Source organism: Nymphaea colorata, chromosome 3 (genome assembly GCF_008831285.2).
Source record: "Nymphaea colorata isolate Beijing-Zhang1983 chromosome 3, ASM883128v2, whole genome shotgun sequence".
Taxonomy (NCBI): domain Eukaryota; kingdom Viridiplantae; phylum Streptophyta; class Magnoliopsida; order Nymphaeales; family Nymphaeaceae; genus Nymphaea; species Nymphaea colorata.
In genome coordinates this window covers 19,688,434-19,711,478 of record NC_045140.1, presented here as the reverse complement: position 1 = coordinate 19,711,478, position 23,045 = coordinate 19,688,434, and the positions used below count along the sequence as shown (strand labels likewise).

The following is a 23,045-nucleotide window of genomic DNA, read 5'->3' as shown; positions in this document are numbered from 1 at the left end:
TATTTATTTTATTGTACAATATTCTTAAGGCATTGTTAATACTTTCAGATTTTAGATCAACACAACCACATCCTTTAATGTTGACTGATTTTGCAAGGTAAGGTTTGAGATTTTTCTACAAAATCAATTTAGGACTTTATGGTGTCAGCAATGACTGAACAATCACAAGTGATCCTCTGCCTTTTTAGGCTGAGCTAATATTAAAGGTGTTGCATGTGGTATATTTTGAAAGAGCTTGAGTTGGATTGCCCTGTTATAGTAGATTCATCCTATAGTATGTGGCACTTGATCTTGTTCTAGATTTAGTGGGTTTTGGAGAATTTTGCTTTTGAAGGTTCATTGGTTTTCTGTTTTCTTTCTTTTCTTCTTCAACTGGTATCAGCATCATAATTTTGTTTCCATTCTTTGCCAGCCATCACTACATGAAAGTAAAAAACAGAATTTACCCAAGATGATTATTTTCAACTGATAAGTGCATTTTTGCTTATTGTTCCTTCAGGATCCTCAACTTTCTGAAGCAATTATAAACAAGCTGCAGACGGTAGATAGAAGGTTTTGTGGATCTGCTGATGAGGCACTTGCAAGATTGAGAGGTGCTTTTTCACCAGGTGTTGCTTTGTCAACTTCTGTTGATATAGTTGCTTACATTTTTTCTTTATAGTACTAAAAGTCTAAAATAGTTGTTCTCTGTTCCAACTGTAGATAAATCTACTCGTGATGCACTTGGTGAACTCTCACTACTTTTAAGCTATTTGAGATGGTGGAATTTAGAGAAGCATATAAGCATCGATGTCCTTATGCCACCTTCTGAGATCTACTACAGAGGACTATTTTTCCAGGTTATAAGCCTTTATTGCTTTCCCTTTCTTCATTCATTTATTCCTCAAATGATTCCCTCATTCATACTTTTTTAGTATGTTCACATAGAGGTACTACTGTTGCACGTAATGCTGAATCATGAACCAATCACTACTACTACTTATGGAAAAGACCTAATTGGTCACTTGTCAACTTTTTTTGATGTCTATTTTTCTAGCATATGAGTTGTTCATTGTGACATATGAACTGGCACTGTTGCTTCAGATAATAAGTGAAAGCTCTACTTTTTCACAATAGAATCTGTACTTGCCATTTAGTTCTTGTAGAATGTGCCACTAGATATGGGATAAAGTCGGCTGTGTTATTATTTTAATGAAAAATGAATAAGCTGCTTAGTTTTTTGACTGGCAATACTTTGACTGAATTTCCTGTGCTGCTTATGGGAGCTTTTGGTTGTAAAGTATTGGATCTAATTTAACATGCTTTATCTTGTCATATTTGGGCGTTTTAGTAGATTAAGCCCATTTTAGATCTACTGAGACAATGAATCAAAGCCTAACAATATTTTGTTATGGGTGGAATTCTCTGTGAATGCGGAGTTATGGTTCCCTTTTCGAAATCTTACTAGAATGAGTTGCGATTCTTGCTTAAGCAGCATAATACATGATTGAAATGAAGTGGCCCTAGAAGAATAACATTATCACTCGACAAGGACCAATAGGTTTGCACAAACCTTGAAAGCTCTCGCAACACTCAAAGTTCACAATGTTAGATCCTCAAGTAGCATAAACAAAAGACAAAATGGAAGGCAAAAAGGCTGATTCTATATATTCAAGAAGGCTATCTCAATTCTCACATAAGTTCTGGGTGCAGTTACAACATTCTTGAAAGTAACTTGCATATGGGTGCTACAAGAGTAATATCAATATGCACACACACACGTATACATACATACGTTCTATATATATATATATCGTTGAAAACCATTACAACAGATGCATTCTGTCGCTGAAAACTGTGGCAAAGCAAGTGCTATCGTCAATGCATCTTTTGGGACGGTTTTTAATGAATATATATATATATATATATATATTAGTTTAGTCCAAAATTTTATATTACATGAAATAAGGGCTCTTTATTTTCTAAAGACAATGACAGTGATGTCCTTTCCAAGATGTCGTCTTTTTCATGCTTTTTGAATATGATAACTGCACATCATCTTTAAAAAGATCGCAACCATTGTTGTGTTTTAAAGGATTAAAGATGACAAAACCCTTGTCATCCTTTTTTAAAATGATGACAGGGTGAAATGAGAAAAAAGAGACTCTGTTTTGCAGAAGAGGAAAAAAATTGAGAGGAAAAAGAAAAAATGTGTGTGTGTGTGTGTGAGAGAGAGAGAGAGAGAGAGAGAGAGAGGGAGATTAAACTATATAACCAATTTCCAATGGATAGATGGAAAAAGAACCACAGTACAATTCAGGAAAAGGAGTGGATTTGATAGGAGAGTTCTTTTTTCAACAAGTTTGGCACTGAAATAATATCCTTTTTGACATTTGTAATAGAGGATTTTGACAAGAGAATAACAATAGTTCCAATGTGGGAAGTAGAATAGTGAGTGCCATCTCCCAGTTTCAATATTGCCTTTTCCAAAATATTTTTTTTTGGGAGTTTACCAATATCACCTACAATGTGGGTCCTAGCTTTGTCGTGATGTACTAACTACTAAGTGCTTTGATAACAGTAATTGTTGTTTATCTCCTCCTAAGTTTCCTCCCTCAAACAACTTTTAGCCTTAACATGGGGATGGTTTCTTTTTGTTCTAGGGATTGAACCAACAACCTACCTTAATATGCCCTTTTTGTTGCACAGAAAACATGTGAGATGATTTTTGGTTTTCCATGTTCATACTGGGCAGCATCTTTGGAGTAGGAAGAAGACCACAACTGTCCTGTCCAAAAGCATCATTTATATCTATATGCATCCATTAATATCATTATTAATGCCTTTTAAACTCGTCATGCTGCATAAACTAGCTCATGAATCCTCAAAAGTAAGCAAGACAGATGGGCATAACAAGGAACTCATAAGGACATGATATTCTGATTCTAAACCACCCAAAATTTGCTGTGCCTCATCCCTAATTAAAATATCTCATCTGGTTACTGCCAATTGGTATGTCATGCTCTTCCTTTTATTTAAAATTTCACCACAGACATGAGGTGGTTTTCAAAAGCTGGAATTGAAACTTAAAATATAGCACTCATCCTCTAAATTTAAGAGTAAATCTGAATAGGCTTATTCTGTAACTCCATCATCAAAGAGTCATCTCAGGTCAGTATTAATATCTCTTGAGGAAGAAAAGAGGTAATATATGCAACCAAAGCCTGACCGCTTTTCATCCATGCAATGAACTCACGAATATGAAATTTTGGAGTCAAATTTTTCATAGTTTCCTTCTTTCTGTGAAAATTTGTGGTAGGGTTGGCACTGATTCATCCAGATGCCCAAAAAGGTCCGGACTCCTAATAAAAGAATTATATGTTTTGCTCAGCTGAAAAAATTGAAGTTCTTTAGTTTGTAGAAACAAAAAATGCTGGCTCAAAAAGTTTAAAACTTTAAAAAAGGCCTAGTTTGAGGATTATATCAGATTTGGAATTGGATCAGAACATGTGTTGAGATCAGTTCACATTTGTGAAGAATATGCTCCAGAGGTTGCACGGATTGTTCAGATGTATCCATTTGAATAATAATCACATTTTGTTTCATATGAAAATATGTGTTGTGAAGTTTTGATCATTAAACTATAAACTCTGAATGCATATTCTGCTTCTCCTGACTGGTCCAGATTTATATATTTGAATGATTGCCGATTGTGAATTTGGATCTGATATTCATTTCAACTGGTTCAGATATATAAGCTATAGATAATTATCTTATGATCTGAACATATGTTCACATAGATTCAGTTTGATCAATTGCATAATTAGCTTATTGAGATTATTTTTTCACTCTTTAAGTTTTGCTTCATTACAATATTATTCATTAAGCAAGTACAGATCACCTATACACTCCAATTCAAACACGATGAAGGGGGTGGGTGTTCAAATGGGGGCATTTTGGGCTCTTGAGTGGGATTTGGTAAAAGCCACCTTGCAAGGGTGGGTTCAAATGGGTTTTAGGGATCTACAATATCCTTGCAGTACCATATTTTTTGAAACCCCAGCAGGATCATTTCGAAACTGAGTTTTCCATATGCTGCCTAAATGGTCAAAAGTTAGGAAAAATTTGTGGAATTATGCATCATGCTTCCTATGAATAAAGTATTCCTACTTTAATTGCCTGCTTCTAGTCTGAATACTGGCTCAACTATACGAAGACCATTTCAATTCTTTTCAGTTTTCTTAGCTGATGTCTTGTCATCTTGTGAAATCCTATCTGGCACTTAGGTTTTCATCATTTACATTCTCATAACTACTTAGTCCCGTAATGTGCCTTTCTTATTTGATTTATGACTTGTGGCAAGTTCTTTGTCACTGCAGATATACGTAACCAGAGGGCAGAGTCATGGATATTCTTCTGAGTCAACCCTGGTTGCTGTTGGTGGCCGCTATGATAATCTGCTGCATCGAATGTGGGATAAAGAACATGTATGCTGTTAGTTGCTTGTAACTTCTGGATTCTACGCTCAAATTTGTGTTAGACAGTTTTAACATCTTCCACTTGAAAAAGCTGCCTTTGTTGCTTGTATAAAAAGTATGTAGCATTTCACAGTTGATTATGTAGAGAGTTTAGACCTTCAGTTAGTAGTGTAGGTATGGTAATCTGCCAACATAATATGCTGTTGTGCTTTTATGTGGAAAAAAGTATTTTTGCTGGTGGCTTCCCAAAGGAAAACTTAAATTTGACAAATATTCATGTTGAATGAAGTAGGAACTTCCACTAATAGTCAACCTCAAAAAACTTTGTTTTGTTTGCATTTTTCAAAAGCTTTGGGAGATAATGCTGGTAAATACCCTTAATATAATTCCTAACATTTCCCATCCACAGAGATCAAGCCCTCCTGGTGCGGTCGGTTTGAGCCTTGCATTGGAGAAAATTGTTCATCTTACTTCATCTGATAGGTTTATTCGCCTCCCTATTTCAAATTGCTTCAAAGAATGATGAAGTTTATTAATCTGCCCTTCAAGAGATTGATTGCTTTCATGTTCTTTTCTGTCCTGACTGCAGAACTGAAACAAACATTAGTGTTCTTGTTTGTTCAAAAGGGGGAGGTGGCTTCCTAGAAGAGCGTATGAAACTGGTGGCTGAGTTGTGGGAAGCAAATATCAAGGTCTAACCTCGTGTTCTCTCTTTTTTTTTTTAATAATGGAAAAGTTGCATTCCCCCTTAATCCATTAGATATCTGTATTGATTAATTCGTCAATACAGATCTGTACCGTTTGCAGAGTCTGTTCAAGATTGTAGCTTACTAGGTAATCCAGGCTCATGAGTACTTTTCCTAACAAAATCATCTATATCTTGAGGTAGCTGTTTACAGTTAACATATATGCAACATTTGATGCTTCTAGTTTGTACCCACTGACCTCCCAATTAGCATATGAACAACTAACGTTTGCCCTGACTTCTGTTATAATAAAGACCATTATTTTCCAATGAATATTGTGGATTATCATTTTGTAACAAGTACCATTTCTACAGGCAGAGCTTGTCCCGGTTCGAGATCCCAGCCTTACGGAGCAGTATGAATATGCAAATGACCATGAGATTAAGTGTCTGATCATTTTAACTGAATCTGGCTTGTCACAAAATGACTCTGTTAAGGTACTTGTGATTCGTCGAAGTGATTTCTCAAACTTTTGACTTTATTACATATTTGCTAAATTCCATCAACACATAGATAATTAACTTCTCATTGTTTCACATTTTCATATCTACATAATTATATGAACTAACTCTAATTTTGAAGCTTCTAGGTGGTTGTGGCATCTGCAACTTAACCAGGTTTGCGATGAAAAATGATGGATATGGTGGCATATGTAACAAGCTAATCGTGTTGTGACTCTGGCAAATCTTTAGTCTCTCAATCATAATCATGAAACTTTCCACTGCTTAACAGATGAGAGATTCAGATAATTTTGAATTCATCAATATAAATCCGTGAAAAAATGACATTTCATTTGTAGTTCCCGTTGGCGGTTAGCTGCCTTTGGCTAGTATTTGTGCCATATTTTGAAATTTGATACTTGAAAATTGGGTTGAGCCTACCTGTGTCGTTAAATGAAGTGAAATCATTCTCTTTTAGCTTGAGGCACTCAAAGACACACCAAAACTTGAGAGAGAGAGAGAATGGTACGGAGCAAGATTGTATCGGCCCTGGTCGCTATTTAATTTTCTTTTCTAAACAGTCATTGGTGTAGCCTACCTCTTGTAAAGTGAATAGTAGTTATTGGAGTTTACCATTATGGTGAACGCCCTTTTTCCTTCATAAAAGGCTATGGATGAGATCACTTTTTCATAAAGGAAAAGTAATAGTAGTATCTCTGAGTGTCTTGCCCATGTGTTGTGGTAGGCTCAAGAAGACAACTACATATATTATTTACAAGGGGGAAGGAGACAGCAATATATAGAGGAAGGAGAAGAGCTTAAAGAGCTAGACAATATCCTTTGACCAGACTACGTAAAAAATAAAAAATGCCAAAGTAAAGAAAAAAATAGAAAAGGTAATCGCAAAACGAATGAAAATATATCAAGGACACTTATGTGTGTGTGTGTATATATATATATGTACCTTACTGTACATGTAAACAGAAGAAACTACATGTTTAATAATGATATGCATGTATAATTCTGTACATATACATATGTGCGTGATTTTCTAACATATAGGTGAACAAAATTCATCAGATTCAAATCTAGTAGAAGTTTTAGTCAATCTTTTGGCCTATGAAGATTGGATGGACTTTGTCAATTAATTGGAGAATATCCTCAATGGCACTTTGACTATTCTTATTTCTATGAGTTTAGATGATGGATGCATTTTTAATCCCCTGTTTATGGAGGTTCTAAAGAGTGATATTCATTTCTTCCTTCTTCATATTCATGTTCACGTACATCTAACATCATCACAAGGATCATCCCTATAATTAGAAGAAAAAAGGATAACCCATTCCTTTTTCTTGACATGTAAGGCTTTCAAAATTCTCTTTATTTTTCATAATTAAAATTCATTGTCACAAATATCACACACAGCGAGATTTCTCTCTGAAAATCTCGAAAAAACTCAGAAAACTTTAAAAAATGAAAAAAATTCAAAAAGGTAAAAATGAAATAAATCAGAAACTAATAAGAAAACTTAAATAAAACTAGATAATATATAATGAGGAGCGAAATGGACTGAGATGTCAGTTACTTATGATTGATGAATGTTGGCAGTCAGAATTTTTATATATATATATATATATATATATATATATAATAACTTCGTCTCTCTCTCTCTCTCCCCTCTCATTAAATGCTCCACGGTAAGCATGTGACCAGGAGAGAGATATTGATAGTTTTAAATTGGCCCAACATTATGTTGTTAAGATTTAATCTCCTTATATGTGTTAATGTGTGCAAATACGAAGAGATATCATTTGAATTAGTGTAAACTAAACATCCATTATTCACACTATTCCACTCTCACAGTGCAGCTGGTCTAGCCAATCTTCAGTTTTCTTATGACTTGTACATATGTGTGAAATTGTACCTAATCCCAACTTTCTCTTGGCAAAGCTTCTTGACACTATGCCTCTCTTGTTGGTTTGTGATTGCAGGTGCGCAATCTTGAACACAAGACGGAGATGGACATCAGCAGAGGAAACCTCATAAAATTCCTCACTGAGGCAAATTCGACACAGTTCAGGAGAATTCCCTTGTCAAAAATGCGGAATTGACAGAAAGCCAAGTTATTGATTTGTTTGCCAAAGGCTTAATAAAGCAATAATTTTAGCTATTGAAGAACAACCAATGATCCGGGACCATGTACAGCTTGAGGAAGAGAGAAGACATTATTGGTCATGAGACGGGATGTGTTCGGATCTAGACAAAACACATCTAACATGATAAGCGCATGTATAAATGAGGCCCTGTTATATTGTAATTTGTTTTGTATTATAAGGATATTTTTGTCCATGGAAATTATTTACAATATATAATAATATTAGCGGTGAGGATTCGCTTCGCTGCTGCTTTGACCACCCATTTGTGCACTTCTTTCTCTCCTTTCTATTTTTTGTTGGTACAGAACTGAGGTGTCTAATATCTCAAAACCTTTCACATAGTTATATTTCGATGCATGAATGGAAGGCTTGGCATGGTGTACATGCTTGAACGTGTGCATGAAGGTGAGTATGCAGTGTCATGCTATGTGTTTTACCTGGAAAAAGTACAATTGTAATTGACATAAATGTACATAATTTGTAAATACAGTCTTGAGGACGGCGTGTGGTGCCCTCCAGTGCAGGTGATCAAGTAGGGCCTGACTCCTGAGTGAGTTGGTTAATAGGGATTTACAGGAACATATTGCAAGACAAAAGATAAATAGAACTTACCAGAACTAGGAGACTAAATGAGTTCGAAACGGACGAGGAGACATGCTCAAGCATTCAAGCTAGCCGTCTCGTGGCACACGACAGTGAATACCCATCGGTGGTGACATATACATGACTCTTCAGAGTACGCCCACGCTGAAGATTCTTTTACTTGTGAAAACTTAAGGGCCTTGTGAGGGTTTTAGTGGGGTTAGTGGGAGGAAAGGGAGGATTGAACATAATGTTTTTGTTTAAATAAATAAATGACGGTAAAGTGAATTTTAGTACATTTTAATTTCACTGGCTTTTGTGTCGAACTGTATCCTACCTTGAGATTGTATTTATATATGGATGTTCAGCTGCTTCATTAAAATTTCCCTTAGTTCTTAAAAAATTGGTAATACCATCACTATCCCATTGCCAGGTGGATGTATTAAACAAAGTTATAAAAGTTTGATATGTATATGGCATTTTAAAAGGGTCCTATCCAGCAATAAAGAAAAACGATGCAGATTGATCTTGTCGTAAAATCTAATCTATATAAAATATCATTATGATTATATTTTTGACTATGAATTTGGGATTCTACATTAAGTGACCAGCGTCTTGACCAAAAGAACAACAGTCCAAAAAAAGAGTGCGGCTTCCTCTCTTTATATGCAGACCAAGTTAACAACTCTTTATACCAATTCACCAAAATTCCGTAAATGAAACTGAATCTATTCAGTCAGATCCACTAAAAGAAAATGAGTTGAATCTATTCAGTCAGAATCGGTAAAAGAAATTGAGTCCAAATTTTAAGTGGACTTGGATTTGGACTCAATGTGTGGTTTGGCTGACTGAATCTAGACCTGATTGCTTGTCAAATTCGGGTCCACATTCAATTTAAAATGTTTAAGCTTGAATTCCGGTTCCGGTCAAAATCTTATTAGGTTCGTTCCTCTGGTAAAGGTTGAAATCGACAGTAGTTCCTGGCTTCCTGCCGTTTGGTTTGAAGATGGGCCGATGCCAAAGATAAACCGTGGCGGTCGTCTGGCTCGCTCTCCGGCCTTGCCACAAACCACCGCAGGAAGACCATGTTGAATCGTTGACTGATCCTCACCCGACGAAGGTCCGATTCATATCATCCCCAGCAGAGGGATAATAACGTCATTTCCTCTAGCGGAGAAGGAGAGTACGATGCTGCTGCTGCGGCTCCCCACAATCCCAAGGCCCTTGCTCTGGCCTTTCTCTCTTTCCTCTGCATCTCCAAGATTTCTCACTCAATCCAGGAAATTTGGGTTCTGTGCTGTCTTGCCGTCCAGGCCTATTATCATGGCTAATACTGAAGGCTCCCCGCAAGAGATTCGTTCAGGAGATGGGGCACAGAACGATGGGGAGAGGGAGAAAGGGAAGGGAGGGGATGATGAAGTCATTATTCAGTATGTGGTGTTGAGGAGGGACCTCATAGACACTTGGCCTCTTGGCAGTGTGGTCACCCAAGGCTGCCATGCTTCAGTTTCCGCCATTTGGTTGCACAAGGATGACGAGCATACTGCTAAATACTGTGCACCAACCAATTTAGATTCCATGCACAAGGTGAGCCCCTTGTTGATTCCGTACCGAAGGCTGCCCCCATTGGTTTTTTTTTTTTTTTCCATCTTGTTTGTTGTTGATCTGGATATCTGTCATTAGGACCACGGTGCACCAATGTGCGTTTTCTTTTGTTTAGTTGTTTTCCTTGTTCCATCCTTCGTATAATTCATTTTGAATATGGAACTTATGAGGTTTATACTTCAAATAAAATCCAGGTTCTCCAGACAGGGTACGTCCTTCAGAAAAATAGTTATTTTTAGCTCTGATTTGCTGTAACTTTATTTGGTTCTTTTTTGTGTTGGTTGATCGATATTGTTATGCTGATCCTTTTTCCTGGACGAGTTTTTGTTATCTGAGTTGTTCCTTCCTGCAGCTAAAGCGCTTCTAAATATCCCTGGAAAACCTGCTGGTCAAGACATTCCTATGTCTGAGATGTTGTTTTCTTGTTTAGGTGCATAGGGGTAAATAGTTTAGATCCTTTTATTTTTTTTTCACATTTATTTTTCTTTCATTTTCCTGTAACTGGTGCCTGCATAAGCACCTCGTTTCATGTTTGTATGCGTGGATTCCATCGCAGAACCAACAAATGCTGCATTCCTGTTTGTTAATTCCCGTTCTAAACATTTCTGGCTCGAAATGGATGCTGATCTTTAAAGTTTATACCATAATTCAAATGAAAAAGCTCCCTTTTGCTGCCTGTTAAATCGATCGTGCCTCAGGAAGCTCGGAAAGAAGATGATCTCTCTGGCCTCAGGTGGCTCTCTTCTTGTACGCTTTCAGGAATTTATCTCGTCACCTTGACCACACAAAATCCCGTGTTTATTGCCGCTTTTCACCTCTTTATCATGGTCGAATATGCCCCATCTAGCCGACCAGTCCTATATTCCTCCACAATGCAGCCGGCATACTACTGTCAAAGCACCGCAAGTCTCCTTCAGTTTGATTTTGTATTTGTGGAGGGTGATTAGGAGCTTGATTCAATGAAGGGAGCCAAGCTTTTTATGTGCCATTGATGTTCTAGACTTTAGTTGAATGAGTTTTGGGGATAATTTAGTTATTTTCTTTTTTCTTTTTCTGAGGGTTAACACACCCCTCATCGACAGTTGACGGCTGAGGGGCATGTGGCCCCCATCTGCAGCCAAGAGGAGCATCACAACACGTGATAGAGCTGCCTGAGCATTGCCAAGGGAGCCTTGGCACTCTGCGAGCATGGCCATTTATGCCTTCTCCTTTGTCCAAGGTCACTAAGCCTTGTGCACAATGAGAGTCCTGGCTGAGTGCTTCCCAGTTGGCTAGCACTCAGCCAAAGGTGCCTCTAAATATGATGAGAACTCACTCGTGCTGGTTCCTTTTCTCCCAATGTTAGCTATTAACTGTTTTCTTTTTCAGAATATTTCCCAATTTTCATGTATGCAATGGTTTTGTGACTATGTTGCATAGCTCATGGCTTGGGAGTCTTCTTATGTTCCTGCTGATAAGTGCAAAATCTCACTGCAGGGGCTCTTTCTAAAAATGTGCAGGAGATGGCGAAGGAATATTTCAACTTCTGGATCTTGATAGCATGTTTGTCCTGTTTAGTTGTTGTTTCCATGAAATTGGTCACCAAATGTGTGTGTATTTTCCTTTTCTTTTATCTTTTTTCGTTATGGTGGGATGGGGGGGTGGGGGAGGGGGGAACAGTTCATGCCAAACTTAAGAAATCATTCATCTTGAGTTGGGTTGCACATTCATAGTTTCAGCATCTTCTATCCGATATTGTACATTTGTATTTTCCTTTGCAACTTGCAATTCAATTATTTATTGCACTCTTACCCCATCGATATGGGAAGTTAGACACAGGTCTGTCAATGCCAACAAAATGTTTATCAAGGACTAGTCAGTTTGGGTAGTCCAAGTTGGTTGACTAAAACAGATTCAATAAGAAGATACAAAAACCTACACACCCAAAAGAATATATAGTCTCACTTTGAGCTCCTCTTTCTCTTTTCCAATCTTCTCTCCTTTTTCCTCTCCATCCTTCCCAACCTTAGATTGGTAGAACATACGAGAGGGGATTTGAAAAACCACTCAAAAAATGATACTGGTTTAACTCATTTCTTATGTATACTTACATTGGAGTGTGTGTGTGTGGTATATATACTTCTAAAGCATATATAGTGTCCTCTTTTCATGTATAAATTGTTGTTCATACATATACCATATGTCGTTTACTTCTTTTTGTATTTGAAGTATATATCATTTGTAGGCACAACACGTGTGTGTGTAGCTGTTCAAATTAGATGAATGATGGAACTTTATAGTTGTGTATCCATATATATTTTCTGTATATTCTGTGTATTCCTACCTCTCTCTCTCTATACATATATATATATATATATATATATATATATATATATATATAGAGAGAGAGAGAGAGAGAGAGAGAGAGAGAGAGAGAGAGAGTTAAACATGTTACAAGAGGAAACATAAAATAGACAGTTCAAAGGAAGGGAAAAGAATTTGATAAAAGCTATTTTTTATGGCGGGTAATAAAATTCCCTGGTCAGGTCAACAACTTGGCATCACAGCTACTTGCCCTAGTCACGTTTAGTCAACTAGTCTCTAACAGCTTGATTGCCAGGGGGTACTCCTGGTTCAACTAGGCATCTAGTCTAGTCTCTGGTTTGACATCATAGGTTGCACTTTAAGCCACAGCTTTTTTCATAGTTGTTGTTCATCATGTGCAATGTTCTGCTACGGAATTTCATACAAAAAAGATTTTGGGACAGAAAAGGTATTGGATTTTGGTCCCGTTCTTGTTAGATCAACAATTCATTTGAACATAAGACAAATGATGAATGCAGTTCAACTCTCTTTAGGTTAACTTACCTAAATCCATGTTCCCACAAGAGCTGCCCCTGCATCAAAATAACACTTATATTGCAGAAGCAAGCGATCTTCATTTTCTGAACATGAAGAAATTTTTTTTAGGCTGGAAGTTATTTGTTTCATGCAGTTTCACGTCAATGGGAAGTTGCATTTCCTGTGAAATCATTAGTCTTTTCCGAGGCTGCTTGCTTTGTTCTTGTATAGCCCCATTTGCTCTCTTAGGCTGCACGCTTGGATGCTTCTGGATATGCCATGGGGATATTTAATCCTGTTTCCCCAACGCTTGCTTGTTGCTAGGGAAAACAAATAGGTTATACATTCTGTTGGCGTTAATGGAATATTTGTTTTTCTATTTTAAGAGGTTTGGGCAGCTTCTGACAGCATTTTGTGATTAACCAGGTAACCCTTGAGGTCAAAGGAGAAGTCCAACTCGTGAACCTCTCAGAAAAACTCAAGGCTGCTGGCATTGCTTATAAGTTGTGGATTGAACAGCCAGAAAACTTTCCCACCTGTCTGGCCACCAAACCATACCCCAAGTCTACTGTTTCTCCTTTCTTCAGAAAGTTAAAGCTATGTAAATGATGTGAACTGCAACATTTTTTGTTGTCATTCAAATGAATCAAAAAGGAGAAGTCAAAAAGTTCAGTGGCTTCCCTTGTCATGGGTATTGTCCTTGCTGATACAAATTATTCTTGTGCCAGTAAAATTAGCCACTTGTTACCTACAGCTTATTTAAGACTGAAGATTGGAATGTCTACTGCGGCCACTTCTGCAAGATGAAACTGATAAATGCCACATTCAATGATTAGCAGGGCTTTGTTGATCGTCCTGCAACAAGCGAGTACAATACTCGTTTGCCTATGAATTACCGCATTTAGTACTCTCCTAGGTCTAAGGCTTGGACTATCTCAAAGGATATTTGAAATGTATGAATTGTATCTCCCAAAATCATGGACAAGTGTGCTGGATCAAAAGCCACAAGTCCAACCAGTTACATGGGATGGGAGTGTGCTGGACCAAAACAAGGAAGGGAATATTGATAAATAGGTTATGCTCCACTCAGGTAGTTAAACCGGACACAAGTAGAAACAACAAACTTTTTCATCTTTGTGGAGTATGATCCAAAACCTTTTTGATATTTGACTTTTGTAAAAGAATAAGATTTTTTTTGAATAATCTCTTTATTTTTATTTTGAGTATGAACTTGTTTCACTCATGTCTTTTCAACTTAAAATAAATGGACAATTAGTCTTTCATGAACTTTAATAACTCTAAATTATCACCACCCTATAATATATCAAGTACGCGTAAGAGACAAATACAAAACTCTTCTTTTAGTGTTTTATATAAACATAGCAGTCAAGTTCGTGGATTATGTCGGACTCATTCTTCATGATTGTTACATGGAAATCTCAAATACCATTTTTTGAATAATTGTTTAAACTCATACATTTGATTGTTTTGGCTTGCAAAGTTTACAGTCTTTACCTAGGCAACAACCATCTTTAATTGTTCTATATATTCTTCATTAGGTACTATCGAGGAAAGTTCTCCTAATTTATATTTGGTGTACTTGTTAATTTAAATATAAGGTGATTGATACTATTAGACAAATAAAAGTCATCTTGACTACTGAGAAACTTTTTCTTCATAGTCTGTGCCTTCTAAGTGCATTCTTTTCAATTAGGCGAGTTTTATATTTCCCAATGGATCTTTTCGCATTTCTTTATATAGAGTTGATTTATTTCTAATGACCTTCCTGTATAGCGAAAGGTTAAGAATCATAAGGTCATTGACTTTCTTGAGCTTTTAGAGATCACATTGTCAGTACATAGTTTTCTTCCACTCTTTTCTTGGGGCAAGAGAGCGTATCGCACATTTTTTTGTTTTTTAGTGTGATAGGTAATAGCAATAAAAGCCTCTTCTTTATGTCAAATAATTTACCTTTTCATTATTCATAAAGAGATGAGGAGACTGATTTTGTAAACTTAATTTGGTATATGTATTAAAGTCAGTGATTAGTCTCTTTGACCTGAATTGGCTAAGCTTGCTGTGCCATCATAGATCTAACCCATCTTCATTAATGTCCTTTTTTCCCTTTTTCTTCAATGCTATTGTTTTGAAGAATTCTAACAGTTGATGATCTATTTATATCTCTTTTATCATGCAATTTATTGAATTGTTCAGAAAATCATTTTCTTATGTTGATTCTCTGTTATACTCATGCAATGTAAAAAAAACAATCAAAACAAAAGCCTCAAACTTGTAGAGGATCAAGTCAACATAAGTAGCACAAGCACCATCATGGAAGAAAGCAAATGAAACAAGGTGCAATATATCTTCCCACTACATTCAAAGGCCTAATGATTTCAGAGTTGGTAAGTTGCAAAGAATGTGCCGTCCCTGTACTTACCAAATAATTTTCTTCTTGATTTTCCAATCACACAAACTCATATCTGGAGATTCCAATCCTCGTGAGAGACGCCAGAAGACCCTATTTGATGGACCAATATCTCTTTTTTCGATACGCCTGAGACGAGCATGTGTGGTGACATTTGTGTTCACAATATTAATGGAAGAAAGAAGAGAAAAAAAATCATTATCTTAAATCTGGATAATTAGATCGATACCTAAAATAAAGGAACGATTTCTTAAGAAGCAAAAAATAAAAAAATAAAATTTTATAATAAAAGATGTCTACGAAAAAATGTCTCGAAATACAAGTTTACAATTCAAGGTTAAAAAAGCAAAAACAAGAAGAAAAACTGCGCTAAGTTTGTAAATCATTGAGCATATTGTGCTTGATCAAGAATGTCCTTCTTATTAAAACCTAACTTGGTTCCAACCGTTTGCACTTTCGTTTTACAATTGTTACAAAAGAACAATGATTTTCTTTTGGTTGGTATCTTTCGGTACTGGACATACATGTTGCAGCCTTTTTATGTTGTTTACTGTGCCTAAGTCTACAATCCACACAAAAGAAAACTTAAAAGAACATGAGCATGAGCGCTTTGGGTCAAAGAAATAAGAATCTTTTTCAGCTTGTTATAGCAACAATTGAAGTGATCACACATTTTCTTGCAGTTGAAGGATTCCAAGTTTGTCTTCGTCTTTTGTCCCCAAAGTGCTTCCAATAGTACTGATCCATGAGGTCCGTGTGCTTTTATTTTGGTACCTAATCACTGCCCTTTGCTTTGCTGAACTTCTTTTACCAAATCACATGCTTCCTAAAACTCCAAGCCCCCACTTTTGTTGGATTCTCATCTTCACCGATTGATGAAGGCTTCAAAGTCTCCAACTTTCTTGAAGTGTGAGCTGTTGTCAGGAATTCAAAATTACTGTGCTAAGTAGGGATGTTAATATATCGGATCTGAATCAGATATCCCCGAAAAAATCGGATATGAAAAAAAAAAAAATTTGATATCTAACTAAGAAATCCGGTCGGATTTGGATTTAATAAATGACATCCGGTCGGATTCGGATATGCATAAATATCCGATCGGATTTGGATACGGGTTCGAATTGAATTCATTTTTAAACAAATATCCTGTATCTAAGATTATTAAATTTTGAAAATTGACAAAATCCGATTCAAAATTTGGATTTCAGTTCGGATATAAATAAAACGATCCGAATTTGATCAGGGTACAGGTATACATATGCCCACTCCTATCAATTCACTGGTCCAATCTCATATGATAGGTAAGATCATCCCGATAAGGTCTTGAAATTCCGGGAACACTTGTGCTTTTACTTTTTGGCGCGTCAGGTTTTTTCTCCGTGAAGTTTTACCGTGGGAATGTCGGGAAGTGATGACGACATGCATGAAGACACTTATAACCGTCGCAAAAGATGCAGGAAAGTGGTAATCTTAAACGGACACGCGAGTGTACGAAGATGGTGGGGGCAGTAAACGGGGTCCTTATTTCTGCTCACCTAAAAGAGGATCACATGGGTTGGGATGAATGCACCCACAGATCCACCGACAAGCACGTCAGTGACCTGAGATGTAAATCTTTGGAGCCCACGGAAAACGAAGCCTCACTTTTACACTTGAATGGCCTCAATCCAAAATCCAGTCCGCCGGTATCTTGTTTGATACATAAGTGTTATGTGTGATTAGGGGAAGAGGAGGTTGGCACAACAGATAGGAGCGGTTAGTAGGCAGTCCGTCTTTGCTTTTAGTTTTTTCTAGAGCGTCAATTTGTTATGTTATAAAACTGACAGACATTGATATGCAAGTTGAAATCACCTCGAGATAAAAGTAAACCTCATACCCTCGAGGAATTGACGAAAAACTCCTCTTGGTCACACTATAAGTGTCCCGTGTCATCAAATTCTACTTATTTTTAACATATTTTAAGACATCTTTGTATTGGATTTAGTTTCTGTATGTATATTTGTTTAAAAAAAATGATTTCTTTACAGCTTGTTTTAAATGGAGGGAAATGAAAAGACACTAATGAATGATAAAGATATGAAAGGAAGTGATTAATAAGTGGGGAGGCAAAGGAGAGGAGAGGGAAGGGAATGAATATCTTTACTTTCCATCAAAACCTCTCCAATTTTGAAGGGATTTGAATTACACGAGACAATCTTTCATTCCTCTACTCCTTTCTTTTTCCTTCCTTTCAAACACATTTAAGAGATTTCCTTGCATTTCTTTCATCCTTAATAAACCATCCAAACACAACACAGGTACCTCTATCATTTTTTTTTTCTTTTCTTCACTCTCCTCTCCTTCCATCCAAACAAGCCATTAGAGGGCGTTTGAATATTTCGTATTTGAAATTCATTAATATGATGTGAGTTTGATATACCATGCAGTTAATTATTTTAGTTTAGAACTAAAATCTCACTTAAAGTTTTTATAATTTAAGATCATAGAAAAGGGTGTGATCTTAAATCGACTGTTCTAATCCTAACGACTTAGATCAAACCAATCAAACACCTTCTTAATGGCTGAATCACGATCTTAACTACTGTCGCATTTAAATTTAAAACATGTTATATTTAATGCTGAGGCTCTTAATCATGCGGCCCATCAAGCTGAACCCCCCTCAGCAAGATCACTGGGTTCTAACCCATAGCTATTGCCAATTTTTAAATTCTTTAAAAATTTTTGGTATTCTTCTGTTTTCATTTCGCTTCCAACAAAAGGTTAGTCTCGCTGCTTTTACGTCCTGCATGACCCTTTTCACTGACAGTAATTATCGTCCAACCACTTTGGTTCGGTAGCCATGGAGTCTCTCTCCTCTTCTATGGGAGAGTTTGGGGGCTCGCCTCTATATCATTCTCCTTCATTTGGTGGTCAACACGAGAGAGCCGGAAAAAGGATTCTTATTTCAGAGGCTTACCCTCCTTTACAGTAGACCAATCGGTGGGAACACGAAGAGTTAAGGAGCTCACTTTGGTGCGAACTGAACGAGAGGGAGAGAGCGAGAGATCTTGTCCTTGACAGGAACGAGGGCTTAGATCTTAGAAATCACTTGTCATCTTCTCCGGCAAAGGAAATGGTGACAGTGGAGGCTTGCTGTGGTAAGAGTTATTGGCTCTTTGCCGTAGGCCTAGTTTGGTTTGGAACGACTGACTCGTGTCTATTTAGCCTACTATGATTCATGTCCCAACTCTAAATCTCCGTTTCCATCACCTTCCTTCTGAAATCCAGTTGCCCCGAAATCTTCCTCTCTATCTCGAATGAGAAATCAAAGACAACGAATACCGATCCCTCACACGATCTTCTTCTTCCTCCTCTTCCCGCTCACATCGCTACAGTATGTGAAGAGCCAAGGCCTGGACCTCATCAAGAGGACTTGCCGGCAAACGGACGATTTCGATTTCTGCCTGACCACGCTTCAGGCCGTGAACGGAAGCTACAGTGCTGACCTCGCGGGCTTGGAGAACATCACCGTGACACTGGGGATCAGGAACGCCACCTCCACGCTCTACCTCATCAACGTGCTTTTCCAAAGGACGAGATGGGGGACGCCGCTGAGCGATTACCTGGAAAAATGTGAGGAGATGTACTCGTACGCGCTCATCAGCCTGCGCTTCGCCGTGGATCAGCTGAGGAAGAGGGCCTACGCTCAGGTGCGGTCCGCCATCGCCGAGTCCATCGTCAACGTGGTTGGGTGCGATGATCAGAAGATCTACTCGCCGCCTCTGGCGAAGCAGAATCAGGACCTTATGAAACTTGGGGAGCTTGCTCTCTCCATTCTCAAGCTCACTGGGTATCAAGGCTGAGATCTCTGTGTTCTTTCTTGGTTGGTGTTTTGCCAAATTGTTGATTAATCTAGAGCTGCGCATATATGATTATTCTCTTATGAATATTTCTCCTTCTTTCGTTAATTTGCTTTTGGTTTTTTGGTGCTGGCACTTCTGAACGGTGATGATCGCGCCAGCGCGTTGATCAATGAGAAAAACTGTTTCATTTTCACTGGTAAATTCATGGGGGAACAACCAGACAAGTGGCTTCACAAGGAAAAAAGAAGTAAAGAAAATCTCTGACACTCTACCGCCAAAGCGGAAGTGGTGTGCGTCGAGCTGATTTGAAGAGCTTTATCATATTTTTGCTCTGCCGCGTCTGAAGCTATGTCCCACTGTCACAGTAAATTGGTTCACCCTGGTTGGCAATAGCTGTTGCTTCCTACCGTTGAAAGTTCGACACGATTTTGAGAAGACCTTCCTCTCTCGTAATTGTATAGATGGACACGGTTCACTCTCTCTCATTCAGAGCTTATCGTTGGCTTGGAAAGTTTCACGAAATTTTGAAGTTGGATTTAGTGCCGCAATAAAGATTGTTGGTCAGCAGGATTATATATATATATATAAAATATGGTAACTCTTTATTCATTTGATTGTTTGTTTTTTCAATCGTTGGGAGAAAATAAAGAGAAAAAATGTACCAAATAATACTAAATAATAAAAATGTAGGTTTGAAAGTAAATTAGGTTCCTCCTCATACCCAGAATCACCATTTATCGCGTGCGCACATATATATATATATATATATATATATATATATATATATATATATATATATATATATATATATATATATATATATATTTTGTAGTCTATCTATTGTCAAATAGCTAAAAATTAAATAACTACAGAAAAATAGTTGCCGAAAGACTACTTTATGGTATATCAATTGTTTATATTATTTTCAACAATTGATTTTTAGTATTTAGCGATCTAGAATTCAGTAGATTTGAGTTCACAATATCAAAAGACGAACTAATAAATCATTATGTAAAAGAAATATGGTGAAAAACAAAACGAACAACATGGTAACATACCGACCGACAAGTGAAACTTTCCAAAAGATAAACATGCTAAATATTTTTCATAATTTGTACGTGGACCAAGTTTAGGGGTTACTTAGTTTAATCAAATCTATGCATGACCCAAGCTAAAGTTTTTCAAAATATTAACATGTTCACATTTGCTCAGCAAAAGTAAGGGTGGGCGTTGGGCCGGCCAGGTTGGGCCAGGATTTTCTGGGCCCGGGCCCGATAGGCCGGCCCGGCCCTGCCCGGTTTGGCCCATTTAAGTTTAAAAAATATATATTTTTTAATTTTTTTGTTTTAATAATATATATTTATTATTAATAAATATATTTTATATTTAAAAAATTATTTTTTATTTTTAAACGGGCCTGACCCGGGCTATCGGGCCCGGCCCGGCCTGATGCCCACCCTTAAGCAAAAGGACCATAGCCCATAGCGTAGCTGGAAATTTTTCCTTGCAAGGGACAAATTATAGAAATTTTAACAGAAACCAAAACAAAATTTTTAAAATTTTTTATACACGTTAAACTAAAATTTACATATATATAATCAGTATCACTTTATTTAGGTTTTGATCCGCCTCGATTCAATTAGTCTAATTGACCAAAATAAGCTTATTGCATATATCTGTTTGGACAGTCCTTTATGAACATCTAAATATAATTGAAATTTATATTCATGTTATTGATGAAAATTATCGATGGATCTAGTATTCGTTGTCACATATAGATGTTTAGACATTCAGATTTGTTTTGTTTGACAAACTTGTTCGTGATTTGGATCTGCTTGTTGATCATGCATTTATTTAAGGTTCTCATTCATTTGTTAGGTAGACATGTGAAGAGCACAAATTCAATCTCTAGTCGAAATATAATTAGAGATGAATATTTCGTTAATCAGGAAAGTACGATATATCTGTTATTAGATCTTACACATGTATAATCTAGTTTTTTTTGGGTAATTTTGATCCAATTGTTGTTGCATCCAGATCTACAGAAAGAACCATCTTCTATTGCGATTTTGATGTAATTTGTTTGGATATGAATGTAATGGATGCTGTTAATGCATGCATCACACACTCACATATAAGATGGCTAAAAAGTCAAAAATTTATTGCTAACAAATAGTTGTCAATAAAGCATCAATGGTAATTTACTGTGCAATAACAGTTCATCATTGTTTTTAGCCCGGGGGATGGCAGGGCCCATGGCTTTTTACATGTAAATTTTATAAATATTAGTTTAAACAATATAAAAAATATAAAAAATTATATTTAGACCCTTGTTAAAAATTTGAAAGTATAGTCCGGACTCTGCAACAAGAAACTTCTGGCTCTAGCCTTGTTTTCAACTACAATGTATGGTATTTTTAGAAGGTATTTGGTAACAACAAGAAGTTGTTATGGTTCCATGGGGCAGATTCGTGAAACTCTATGTGACAACGTTTTATGAATTCGACTTATTCTTTGGGATATGGTCATACAACAGTAACAACTTACTGGTTGTCAACAGGGGCGGAGGGAGGGGGGGCGCCTAGGCCATGGCCCCACCCTGGCCAATGAAAAAAAAAACATTGAAAAAAAATAAATTTTTTTAATTGCGCAATATATTTTTTGGATTTGAATTCAATTTGGCCCTATTCGGATCCAAAGGTTGGACTGTCGGCCCGCCTCTCAAGAAAATCCTGGCTCTGCCCCTGTTTGTTAATGACCTTTTACTTTTTAGACTTTTAACTTTTAACCATCCAACAACAACTGATATGGTAGAATATGATTTTTCCTATATAGTAGGAGTTGTGGCCGCCGAAACTTTACAAACTATCTCCATCATGTCACATATTATATAGTTTTAATCATGTTATTGCAACTTGGTAGTTGTGGTATGTGGTCAGTTTCTAAGGTAAACAATGATTGTCATTGTAGGGTTTAGTCCACACTTGCATAGACACAAAAATTAAGACAAATTGGAAGTCGGTTGAGCTAGAAAATGAGATTCTGTTTTATTACTAGGACATTTAACTTGTTTATAATAAAAAAATAGGGCAATAGTATTGTTGCATAAGCTTGCCACAGAATTGACCACTGATATGAAGAGTCAACATGTCTGGGAGATGGAGTAATTGGTTCAAGAATTTTAAGACAACTAATGGCAGCAGAGACAGCAGGTTTGTGCACTGGTAGGGATGTTAATGAGTTCGGCCAGCTCGAGCTCTGCTAGAGTCTCAAAACCTCGGCTCCAGTTCTGAGTCCATCTCAAGTTGGCTAGCTTGAGCTTGGCTAGGCTCGGCTCGTCTCGAAACTGAAAAAAAATTGAGCTCAAACATGAACTGGAACTGGCTTTCTCACATTCAACTAAACTGCTTCACATATTTTGTATGGCCAGTTGAAGATTAACAGTGTCTGAGATCCAAGTTCATTGACCAGCTAAAAAAGTGAGTACGCATAAAGATTTAGGTAATCATGTGATGAAAATATAGTGGTTGAATAATCGAGACCAATTTTATGCACATTGAATAAGAAAATGAAGCCTTGAAAAGGTAATGGTGATCAAACTAATGATGGTGGCACATATAAAATATTGATCGACTTGGTTTTTAGCATATTGTTTGATGATTGCGTACTATATAATAAAAATTTAGTTGATCTAATCGGCTACTTATCCATTGAGAGAAGGTACAGGACTTGTCTTTTCTTGATTGCACCCTAGGTTTTTGCATCAACATTGTCGATAATTGTTCATCTCAATGTGGCATTTCCGACCATAGAATGCAAAATAATTACATTTTTTTGTAAGATGTGGTGAAAGATTTAACTGCGTGTTTTGGCTGAGGGCCTTCTTAAATTTGCCGCAGTTTCAAGATTGGTCTTGGTGGCTGCTATATAATTACAATATAATTAATGGCATGTTCATATTTTTTTCCT

The 23,045-nt window shown here is 36.9% G+C and overlaps 3 protein-coding genes across 8 annotated transcripts in view; all 3 read left to right on the top strand.

The window, feature by feature from the left end:
* LOC116249548 (eIF-2-alpha kinase GCN2) overlaps positions 1–8,057 on the top strand; it is a 41,382-nt gene extending 33,325 nt beyond the window's left edge. For 2 of the 5 annotated variants that reach the window (XM_031622667.2, XM_031622669.2), the window contains 7 exons: positions 500–608; positions 703–839; positions 4,359–4,466; positions 4,867–4,940; positions 5,047–5,149; positions 5,518–5,640; positions 7,635–8,057. In XM_031622667.2, the coding sequence (XP_031478527.1) occupies positions 500–608; positions 703–839; positions 4,359–4,466; positions 4,867–4,940; positions 5,047–5,149; positions 5,518–5,640; positions 7,635–7,754 (774 nt within the window). In that variant the 3' untranslated portion in view covers positions 7,755–8,057. Of the gene's footprint in view, positions 1–499; positions 609–702; positions 840–4,358; positions 4,467–4,866; positions 4,941–5,046; positions 5,150–5,517; positions 5,641–7,634 lie in introns of those variants that run through there. The other 3 variants (XM_031622668.2, XR_007573016.1, XM_031622672.2) reach the window with 3 other exon arrangements.
* A 1,342-nt stretch (positions 8,058–9,399) lies between these two features.
* LOC116249915 (uncharacterized) lies at positions 9,400–13,494 on the top strand. Of its 2 annotated transcripts, none has more exons than XM_031623227.2 (2): positions 9,400–9,968; positions 11,463–11,591. In XM_031623227.2, the coding sequence occupies exons 1-2, from the start codon at positions 9,570–9,572 to the stop codon at positions 11,520–11,522; spliced, it is 459 nt and encodes a 152-aa protein (XP_031479087.1). In that variant the 5' UTR covers positions 9,400–9,569; the 3' UTR covers positions 11,523–11,591. The 2 variants fall into 2 exon arrangements, with proteins under 2 accessions (XP_031479087.1, XP_031479086.1); XM_031623226.2 differs by lacking the exon at positions 11,463–11,591 and adding an exon at positions 13,233–13,494 and having other exon boundaries at positions 9,419–9,968.
* Positions 13,495–18,072: 4,578 nt separating this feature from the next.
* LOC116251084 (putative invertase inhibitor) lies at positions 18,073–19,269 on the top strand. Its single transcript, XM_031625155.2, has 2 exons — positions 18,073–19,096; positions 19,235–19,269. Exon 1 carries the CDS (start codon positions 18,531–18,533, stop codon positions 19,074–19,076), a length of 546 nt encoding a protein of 181 aa, XP_031481015.1. The 5' UTR covers positions 18,073–18,530; the 3' UTR covers positions 19,077–19,096; positions 19,235–19,269.
* Positions 19,270–23,045: the final 3,776 nt, after the last annotated feature.

Bases quoted from the DNA above. Each gene is read 5' to 3' on its own strand.
- LOC116249915 (XM_031623226.2), top strand. From the start codon at position 9,570: ATGCTGCTGCTGCGGCTCCCCACAATCCCAAGGCCCTTGCTCTGGCCT. The intron at 9,969-13,232 runs GTGAGCCCCTTG...GTGATTAACCAG, and splicing joins ATTTAGATTCCATGCACAAG to GTAACCCTTGAGGTCAAAGG.
- LOC116251084 (XM_031625155.2), top strand. From the start codon at position 18,531: ATGAGAAATCAAAGACAACGAATACCGATCCCTCACACGATCTTCTTC.